This window comes from Colletotrichum paranaense (genome assembly GCF_030867605.1).
Source record: "Colletotrichum paranaense strain IMI 384185 chromosome Unknown Scaffold_6.1, whole genome shotgun sequence".
Lineage (NCBI taxonomy): Eukaryota > Fungi > Ascomycota > Sordariomycetes > Glomerellales > Glomerellaceae > Colletotrichum > Colletotrichum paranaense.
The window spans coordinates 2,406,538-2,417,065 of record NW_026848964.1 but is presented as its reverse complement, the minus strand read 5'-3'; the positions used below and the strand labels follow the sequence as shown (position 1 = coordinate 2,417,065).

The 10,528-nt window shown below is 52.6% G+C and overlaps 3 protein-coding genes across 3 annotated transcripts; 1 reads left to right on the top strand and 2 right to left on the bottom strand.

Moving 5' to 3' along the window:
• Positions 1-24: 24 nt before the first annotated feature.
• CPAR01_08469 (uncharacterized protein) lies at positions 25-993 on the bottom strand (the record flags this gene model as incomplete). The annotated part of the gene is made up of 2 exons (XM_060492737.1): positions 25-517; positions 749-993. The coding sequence occupies 2 exons, from the start codon at positions 991-993 to the stop codon at positions 25-27; spliced, it is 738 nt and encodes a 245-aa protein (XP_060349107.1).
• A 44-nt stretch (positions 994-1,037) lies between these two features.
• On the bottom strand, positions 1,038-1,367 carry CPAR01_08468 (uncharacterized protein; the record flags this gene model as incomplete). The annotated part of the gene is made up of 1 exon (XM_060492736.1): positions 1,038-1,367. The coding sequence occupies one exon, from the start codon at positions 1,365-1,367 to the stop codon at positions 1,038-1,040; it is 330 nt and encodes a 109-aa protein (XP_060349106.1).
• A 5,895-nt stretch (positions 1,368-7,262) lies between these two features.
• On the top strand, positions 7,263-8,830 carry CPAR01_08467 (uncharacterized protein; the record flags this gene model as incomplete). The annotated part of the gene is made up of 5 exons (XM_060492735.1): positions 7,263-7,355; positions 7,403-7,415; positions 7,986-8,253; positions 8,347-8,528; positions 8,793-8,830. The coding sequence occupies 5 exons, from the start codon at positions 7,263-7,265 to the stop codon at positions 8,828-8,830; spliced, it is 594 nt and encodes a 197-aa protein (XP_060349105.1).
• Positions 8,831-10,528: the final 1,698 nt, after the last annotated feature.

The window sequence follows — 10,528 nt, the reverse complement described above, 5'->3', positions numbered from 1 at the left end:
AGTAGGGCAGGCGCGGAGAGCGCCTCAAGGTATGTACATCCTATTTACCACCCAAATGTATATACGTTCACGGGAGCTGTTACCCAGTTGCCCCCCTTCGGCCACACTCATCGTAACGAGCTGCGAGTGAAATAAACCGAGGGGCCCAAAGGAGACACTAAGGAACAGGACCAACAGACTGGATTGGCTTGGCTTGTTAGATTGGGGAAGGGAGCCGGAAGGGGCACCGATAGAGTGCTGCAAGTGTACACGACGGGTAGGAAGTACCGTTCGTTCTAGGCGCACACACGTGCGGTGCGTCTTCCATGACCCTTGCCCGTGTCTCCGCCATCTTTTCGGCTTGGCTAGGATCATGGTTGGGGGGTTAAAAGCCAAGCTAATCCGACTTAGCGTCTCGTCGGCACCGACGGCATGGCGTGGGACAGTGGTCTCGTCGATGGTTGCGAGAGGGAAGACGAGTCTCTGTCTTTCTCTCTGTACATCTCTCCGGACCATGTACTTTGTGGTGTATCCATACCTACACCACAGTGTAGAGTACGTATCTCGAAGGGAGACACAGCTGGCATTCCCTCATGGCATTAGTCTGACGGATAGGGCCTGTACCTAGCGTTGCAGCGCAATAAGGAACAGCGATGGTAAAATGGGGCAGTTGGGTCAAGTTATGCTCGATGAGGGAACCCTGGCTGCATGTTTACCAGGGTCCAGGAGAGAGTGGATGATGGGGGGTGAGTTGCAGCAGAGGGGTGACATGCGAAGCAGAGAAGAAAGAAGCCGCGAAGGGAGAGCTCCCGGTACATAGACGCTCTTGGAGGGCTGGTCAGGGATGATTGAGAGGTGGTAGGGGGGTTTTGCTTTGGGGATCCTTGGAAGCCGGGGGGGAGGGGGGCACGGGAAGAATAAGACGGGGGAGGCAGCGAAGGCGACAACGTGCGAGGCTTGGTCAAGGTCTGACGAGGGTGCAAATTCTGGCAACGACGTGACAGAGAGTACCATACTTTGTACTGGAATGAGGACATGAATCCTCCAAGCAGAAGTGTTCACGAATATATGGACCAAAAGAGAAGAAGTGATAGTTTTCGGAGCAGGACGAAGAAGTTCATCACTCCCTTGAGCATCTTGGTTTCGGATGTCTTAAATTGCCTCTGCTCATTGTAAAGACAAATTATAAAAGGCAAAAGACACGTGAAGCTAGACAAGATTGCCAGACTATGGATATTGGCTAAACCGGGGCCGATGCACTGCAGCGGCGGCGGCGAGTGCTTCGTGTCATTCTTCGTTGTTTTGCGTGTTGGACGTCTGAAGGATGCACGATGAGGGTCAATATTTCCTAATGATGCCCCACCCAGGATGAGCCCAGATGGCGGCATGGACGTAACGAGATAGGCTCGGACTGCCGGGCGAGAAAAGGAAATAACGAGAACGGTGTGTCGGTTGTTGGTTCATTCCAAGAGAGGTGGCTGTGGATCTCCGCGCGGGGTTTGGTCTCTAACAAATACCCATCACGTCAGGCCTGAGATTGTGAAAATGACGAAGAGGCAAAGTAGGTATGTAATTGGGTTGGCCGCGTTTGTCAATACACATATAGGATGTTCGTGTTGTACATACGGATTCTCGTAGGTATAAAGTATGATTGATGATTGTCCGGTAGACTTTGGACGAACTCTGGGTGAATCGGCCCAATCCCAGCACAGATATATTATGTCGGGGAGTTGGGTTTATCCAAGCGCTGTGCAGTTTGTGCATCGGATAGAGTTGCTGGTCCGCTAGCCTTCTTCTTTTCTCTAGTTGACACGACACCGGGTCATCAACCGCAATGAAGCAATGGGCGGACTGGTGAGAACTGAGAAGAAGGAAAAGGTACTTGACCATCCGGCGTGGGAGTCTGTGGCGCAAAAGTACCTACCTGCCTGTCTTGGGAGGGACTAAAGTAGTTCTTACAACGTCCTTGCGGGCTCCATGACGACAAGGTTGGATCCCCTGCAGCGATAGCAGAGGCTAATAAGACGAGTCCGGCATGTCTTCATTAGGCGGATCCCATCCCCCTGGGTACACTGTGACGGTACGGGGGCTGCGAAGATCTGGACCGGACCTGAGCTGGCCTGCAGCCGGCAGCGCAGCGTGCAGCGAGGGCAGAGAGTAGCTCAGTTCGGCGTGAAAATGGAGCTCAAGAGAAGGAATTCCGCACCGAGGCTTGCCGAACCATGCACAAAATCTGCACATGTATCGTGTTTTCAAGTGCTGTAACAAACGACATCAACCATTATTATTCTTCAGTCGGATTCTTCTTCGCGTTCGTGTGTCATCGTATGATCTGAGGGGCCGTTGCCAATTTGCAAACCCATAGATCCTCTCTTAATTTCGATTTTGTGAGAACATCTGAGGCGCATATCTCGGAGTAGCGCTGAGGGAAGGATGGAGAGTAACAACCATATGACTGGCCAGGCGCAGTGATAGGTATTCAGCAATCAGACAGAGCCTTTGGCCAAGATGAGTGCCTGCCGACAAAACTCTCGTCTTGGCGGCGGATTTGGCAGCCTCTCAGAGTCTTGGATTGGCGATCAACTGGCAAGACGAGACAGACCAAGAACGAGACGTGATTTTCGGGCTCGGTAACAGCCCGCCAGCCAGCCGTCAATGGCAGTAGCATCGACGCTAACAAACTGGGGGAAAAGAGAGGCAGGCTAGAGCCAGTCGTTGGTCTTTGTCGGTTGTGTGTCGTAACGAAAATCATTAGTGATGGCGCCGCTGGCCCGCTTCAGCGTTTAGCGTCCATGTTCATCCATCCTTGCGGTTGGGGACGGATAGGTTGCTCCCCATTCGTTCTTGATGTCGGTAGCTGGGAGTTTTCCGTGGCTCCGAGTCCGACTTGCCCGTCCGTTGTTGGATCCTCCGTCATTGGGACCGGCCGAAGGTCTTGGCCTCTGCAGTTTTGCAGTCGTAAACGAGGTGCCATAGGAGCATTATTTCCCCCTATTTGCCTCATAGTGGCAAGATACAGTATCCGTAGTTGAGAAATCCTTGAGAGGAACTTTTGGTGTCTGCACTGTTGAGCACGAGGCGAGGGAAGATCTTGGCTAGGGTGATGATGGAAAGCAGCCCGTAAGCAAGAAGGAAGGCCGCCACCAGGCCCAGGGCATTCCATTCCATCTGGGACCCTCATCTCGGCGGCGTCGGCGGATTCTGCGACTACATGTGGCGGCACCGAGGTATGTACGGAGTAGGTATTCATAGACAGCGCCAACCAAGTGCAGTGCATGTTGACAGTTGGACAGCATGAGGTTGGCATGGTTGGCAGATGTGGTTATGCCTCCAAAGAGTCGCAACGGACCGGTCGACGCCGCAGTTACTCTGGGGTTGCGTTGCATTGAAGAGTCGGACGACGGAGCACTTTTGGATAATTAGCAGTGATGTGCAGGGAAAATGCTGCTTAATAACGCAAGTGTCGTCAACGTGCACCAACGCAACCCAGTTTTCCCTGGATGAAAAGTCCCTCGGTTTCTAGGCTGAGACAGGCGATGGTTTATCGTTGATGAGGCACCGCACCCGGATCCGAAACGGAGGAGAGGGAGAGCCCAGAGAGGGAAGTGGTGAGGTACCTCTGTACTTACCTATCAGATACGTACAAGTGAGAGAGTTCTGGGGTGGCGCGGCGCGAAGCGAAGAGGACATGGGCGATCAGCCTTCAGGTAGGTAGGCCACTCGATGCTTGAGTAGCGTCCTCGCCCTACGCAGAGTGACAGATAATCAGGACTGCCAAGGCCCGTATGGGTTCTCTCGTCATGTTCGGCTCGGTGAGGATGGTGGGAACGACTGTGTATTCGGAGAGAAGCTGAATGTCAACGGTGAGGTGTGAAGGAAGCAGCTTCATCTACAGTACATTGTAATTCCACAGTACAAAGGTACCTTACCTTCCACAGTCAACCATCATATGGATGGTGCGAGATACGTACCGAGCGGTACCGAGTGGTACCAAGCGACGAGACATCTAAGCGAGCTACCACCCAAGGCAGTCTAGGGGCGGGTGTCTCCTCGACGGGGAAGGTGGAAAGGCAACCCCTTTTCCTCTTGCACAATGCAGAGGGAGTCTCCGCGTGCAATTTTTTCTCTCTTCCCCAGGCTATCACGCCAAGGTAAGGATAGACTCAATTCAATCTTCAGGTGGCTCAGCACACTCTAGGCTCTAGCAATGACAGCAGGCCGGGCGATTGGTCCGTCTGAAGCATCGGGGAAGATGCCGTGTATGGGTATCCGAGAGGGTAGCTGCAGGTCCCGTAGGGTGGCATCAAACCTTAAGCATGGGGATCGCGCTTGCGGGCTGGATAGGTAAAAAAAAAAGGTTGCTCGTAATGCTTGTTATTAGGAAGGGTTTTTGTTCAGAACCCATGGTAATGACTGAGTATATGCATACGCCTACGCCTGTCCATCAAAATGTTTCTAGGGTTGCCAAGAAGGCATTCGTACGGATAACATTTGACATGTGGGAAGAGACATTGCCATTCTAGTTGCATCTTGGATCCCGCCGAACGCCGCCGTGCAGCGGGCACACCCCATCCTACCTTACTCTGGTTGAAGGTTGAGACATTCTGCACCCGATTACCATTCGATTATTAGCTTATTGCTCAAGGCAACTAGACTTGGGCCAGAAAACCCCCCTGAGAGAGGAAACGAAAATTGCGCAGAAAAAAACTTGCGCATGACTATGTTGTATTATCTGCGACCCACGAAGACTGATTCCAGTCAGTGGCATCAGCCGCAACGCAACCCAGCTTTATGCAATACAACACCGCATAGCAAGCGAACATGAACTCCCACACATGCTCGCCTATCCGTAGTGGACGCTTGTGACCGAGGTAATATTCCGACTCGATCTAGACAGCAACCTGCATATAGACTGCCTGCACGGAATGCTGAGTACCGCAGACGCGAGACACGTTCAGCTGGTCCAGGTTTTCCTCTCCTAGCCTAGCCTAGCCAGCATCGTTACTTCATGAAGGAGGGCTGCCTATGTTCGTATTTCCTTGTCCATACGCGCGAAAGGACAGAGACCATATTCGTTTACACTTACATGTCCGATTTCTTCCTTGCGCTAAAGCCAAGATCATGGACATTGTGTCCCTATGGGTGTATGAAGGTTGCAAGACAATTTTGTCCGGGAAAGGGGATTTTACCCAGCAGAAAGATAGTTGCCTTACAGTTTCTTCAGACATACAGATTGATAAACAGAGCAGACTATGGCAGCGACCAACAATAACCGGGCAAAATTCAGAACAATGAAAGGTCTGAACTAGGGTACTCCGTAGTTGTGCAGGTTCACTCCGGAGCCGGGAAACCGGAAATCCCGGGGCATGTGTGTGATCCGAGGGCGGGCGAGACGGGTAAGGTAAAGTCGTCAGTGACCGGGAGCCCATTCCAGTGGTCGAGCAACGAGACACCACACACGTGTCCGGACGGAGTAGCGCGCCGATGAGGTGCTCAATCGTTCAATATCAGGAGAGAGGGCGTGAGACCGGCGACAGCCACTTTGGTCAGAAATGCCCCCACATTGCAACTAAGTCCCAATGAGGTAATGGTTTCGATAACCGCTAGCTAATAATCTCACCTCTAGCCCAAGACAATGATTGTGCACTAACACGGCAGTGCACGGGTGCCAGAGGATCACGGCCCCTCTGTGTCTCTTGGCAGAATAAGCGTATGTCAAGATCGTGACCCTTAGTAAGGCCGCGGGCGACTCTTATTCAGGACCTTGACATAGAATCTCACTGTCTCGATATTTAGTCAAGGCATACACAATAGACAAGTTGAGGGCCTAGGTTCTGGGCTAAACCACAACGATTACTAGGTAATGCATTTCTATCTATCTCACTTGCCAAGATACGCAATTGTCATTCTGGGTTAAGCTCAAGCGCCTCTGGCTGAGACAAGAAAACATGGCTATTGAGATGATCGAGGCGTTACAACCATGAGTCCCAAGAACGATTGAAGATACTGTTAGGTAAGATACTAGGTAAGCTGGTGCTCGGTGGCTCGATAGCTCAGTGTATAAGTCATACTGGAGAAAGATCAAACCCGGGCGGGAAGGACCCTGACTCAAGGGGTGCACGTGCAGGAGACGGCAGTTAACAGGACGAAAAAATTGATAAAAGAAATGCGCGTTGAAGAATCGTCTAGGAGAGAGCAACTTGGAGCAGGAACATCCTACCTCTTTGGAGTGTGCAAGAACAGAGGTACCCGTACGAGTGATTGGCAAGTGCATGAAACAAGGACCCCAACCCTGCGCGCCTGCCCTGTTCGGAACGTGAGATGAAATAAAAAAGAAAAAGAGGGAAGGGCCGTCCAGGTTCCCGCTATGCCTGCGCATTCAACATTGCCCCAAGACCTAACTCAGGTATCCGTGGAGTGCTACCTAAGTAGATTCAATCCCTGAAGAAGAAATCCGGAATTCTGGAATTTGTCGGTGAAACCGGGAGGCATGGTTTGGCGACAGGAAGGGGGGCCGGCAGGCGAAGGTGGCTTCCCACTCGGATCCATTGACGAGCAAGGAAGGAGGGAGGGATGGAGGTATTCACCCATCGAGCGAGCGAGGATGAAGGAAGGAACCCTCCAAGCTCAACCCAGGCAGGGGAAGGGGACGCTTGCGGAAAGCTGGCTCATGAGGTACCAACCACCTACCTATCTACTTACCTTACATGTAGGGCACGGATAGATAAGGAAGGAGACGGGAAACTTTCAAGTTGCCCGAACGCCTCCCCAGTCCCCAAGCTCCCTTAGGTTAGGTTTGTAGTGCTTCTTGCCCAAAGTATCTTGATACTACCTAAAACCCTTGAGAAGTTGAGGCGGACTCCCGCTCGCTTCATGGGCTTGACTAACGTTCCTGCCTACTCGCGAAAGGAAGGTAACGTAATATCTCAGGATGAGGATTCAAAGGCGCCGACAAATCTTGGCTAAAGTTCTTTGCTACGCCATTAGGTTTTCGAGGCAAGGTACCTAGTATGGATACGGTCCCCGTACGAATACAGATGCAGAGTAATAAGGCAAGGTACCAACATGAAGTGTTGCCTACCAAAACCCCGGTCGCTGCTACCCTTGCGGACATCCTACGGGTACGGACACGGGGGCCGGCGGTTGACGATGTGGAGACCAACGTGCCCGGTGAGTTCAAACTTTGCAAGAGCACGGCAGTTGTGAACTTTCATACACTACTTGTCTCCCCGTGCCGGTTTCCTTGTCATGATGGGAACAACGACACAATCTTCAGATACAACATGATATATCCGTATTCTGTGCACCTTAGTGCTGTTGCATCGCCTGATTGGTATACAACCTTCCTTCGCCAAGGTAAGATACCTGATGATGAGGTATTGCTTGCTAGCAGATCGAAAGTTTCCGTACCTAGCCGGACTAGGACTCTGCCTTACGTAAGTTAGCTACGGAAAAAGTACCTTACGGATACCTTACCTTAACTTGAGGCAAGAACCATCACTGCTTGCCTGCCCGAGTTGCCCGCACAGGCCACATCGTGTCTTTCCCATTCCCAACGACAAGTTCCACTGGCAGATCCATCAAGACATCTCTTCCTATCTGTTCCATCAATACTCAATCTGGTGAGAATCTCCCACATCATAAAACCAATAACCACAAACGCAGCACAAATCTGGCACAATCACTCATCGGGATCAATTGACGGCCCACGCTCGGCTCAACTCCTGTCCCTTGCCCATACCGGCCCCCCTACTAGTCAACTCGCTTCGAGAAAGAAGGAGAGACATGGCGCCAGGCGCCTAGCCCCCCCCCCCCTTGGCTGACAGCAATTCCCAAGGGACTGGAAATGGTTGCATGCACCTCAGGACATACCCCCTCCTTTTGGTATTGTCTCCAGACCCACGAGTCCAAGACGCCGCAATGGCAATTTCCCCCTCCTTCGCTCTCCATCGCCCTCTTTCGCGAGCAGTAAGTTCCAATACGGAGGACACATCCAACATGTTCAGGGCCACCTTTATCCAAGCTATGCCGAGACCTCGATGCTCGCTCAGCCCGCAGGGCTCAGGAGCCTGTCCGACAAAGCCTAGGCCAGCCCACTACTGCGTACAACAGACAGATCACAGAGGCACATTCTTTTACCGATGCGCATTTCAAGGAGCTAATACCAAGCTTGCCATGGATGGAAATCCATGGCGTTCGCCCTGCTCGTCTGGAGGTCCCATACCGAAGGCAAAAGGGAAACCCCCTCGATGCGCTCGAATCGATGGCGTATCCGTACGAGCACACTACAGAGGCACAAACACTGTGAACCCTCCCCCGGAAATGGGTCTCGACACTCACCCGACCGACCTACGAATACGCTGAAAGGGTGCGATATATCCTAGCTTGGGTTCGTGGACCGCACAATTGGCATCCACTCAGCGGTCACTCCATGTCGACGGTCGACGCCAACGCCAACGCCAACGCCAACACCGGCAAACCCACGACCACCATGGCACCAACAACACTACCTCACCCACACCCGCGCCCAGGATCACTACACGCTAGCTGTTACGGCGGGAGCACTGCAAATTGAGAAAGGTCTCTAGCCCACCTCGTCTTCGTAATTCGGCAAACGAGAGAGTCCGATCAGCCCAATCGCCTGATTAGTGCTCCAGATTAAATGGAGTCCCCTCTGAATCTGATCCTCGCAACATTCTTGGCCCTGGGCGTCTGCCGAGGAACGACATGGAATTCGACATTTCTTAAAGCCGGACAGCACCGGATTTGCAGCCGCGCCCGGGGCTCACTCACTCACTCGCACGAGATCAAAGGGCGAGATCCGCTGTGGGCTATTGCAACCACGGCTTAAGGCTCTTTTCGCCTAGCACCCGCCTGCCAATGCACCGCTCCACCCTCGGCACTCGAGAAGCCGCCCAAGCGCCTCGTAAAATGCCGTGACAAGTCCCGGAGATGGACCAGACCACACCTTATATCACCCTGAATCTCGTCAAAGTCCCGAGACTCGGGTTGCGCCCGTTGCTCGAGGGCGCCTCGGTCACTCACGTTGATTACGCCACTCGTTGAACATCTCCCTTCACGAGTCATGTTTCCGCGGTTTCACCATTCTGACTTGCTCATCATCACTCGGAACGGATGGTGTTCCCGAAGCCTTTCCCCGCCTACCGCCCCTTCTCTCCAGTGAGGCTTGGCGAAGGGCTCATATTTTGTCATGTTCGACAGCATCGCAAAAGTCCCTGAATCATATCTCGCCCACCCTCCGGCCGAGAGACCGTTGATAGGGAAATGCACCGGCTTTGCCGCGCGAGAACAGACCCATCAATTGTCACGTCAGTTGGCTCCTCTTCCTTCTGCCAGACCCATATGGCGGCCGCTCGCGAAAAGCCCCGCGGTTTTTCTTGTTCCGATTATACGAAGCCTAGGGAAAATCCTCGATCAATTCCTGCGCAAATCCCACCGCATGACCATTCTGTGAGCCGAGGCCATGATGACAATTTTGTCAAGCTCGCAACTCACTCCTCGAGAGAATCTCATCGAATATCTTGGTCAGGAATGTGATGTTTGGCTTATGCGGCAGATCACCACAGAGGATTTGTTCGCCATATTATGTTGCTCAACCGGCTTCTATCACGATCTTATCGATGACGGTCCACTGCAGTTCTTAACGATGCAAGCTATGATGCTACGCAGCCGGCCATAGCCCATGGAGAACACTGGTCACACAGCAATCCAGGATGTGGGAATCTGTCACTGTTAGAGGTGTGACGGGGCAACGGCAGTTCTTCATCACTAATTCCTTATTGATGCGTCGGTCCAGGGGTCTCTCATTGACAAGCCTCAGCCCTCTCGACTATTGACAGGGGCCTTCTTAACAAGATCGACAAATTAGACTTGGTCCCCTCGGGGCAAGTGGCTGGTTCTCCCGCCCGAGTAGGCGTTCATCTAGAATACCGCAAGTTTCAAGCAATTACCCAACCAAAGAAGGCAACCACAGCGACCAATACACCACTTTTGTTTTCTGGAATAAACGCCGTCCCACAGCTTCCGGTCCGAATAGACAGAGCAGGAAGCAAATATTCCTTCTCTATGCGGAAGTATGGTCGTTCTCAAGCCAACGCCTCATTTTTCTGCGGTAAAGAAGACATGGTCCGCCGTATACAGCGGTTGATCGAAGATTCTATCCGTCTGGCCATCCAGGCACAACTAGAGCCCGCCTTGCGGCCGCTGTTCGCGACTCATGACTGGTTCATCGTTCGGAGGAGAGGTCGTCCTCACCTCAGTGTTGACCACAAGCAGAAGTACGGATAGTAACTTGTAAGAGTTTGACCCGTTTGCACAGACACTCGTTGCGGATGGGATGACAGCTGTTCATTCACTGCAACGCCGCCGGAATCACCTACACGATGCAAGGACCATGCCAGTATTGGCTGCAAAAGGGCAGCGCTAGCTGCCACCAGGAGTCCCTCTGGCTGTTCTAGAAACCTGCGGACCTTCTGCGCGCGCACGTCGCATCCCATACACAACAAGCCGGGTTTACTGCAGGATTCAG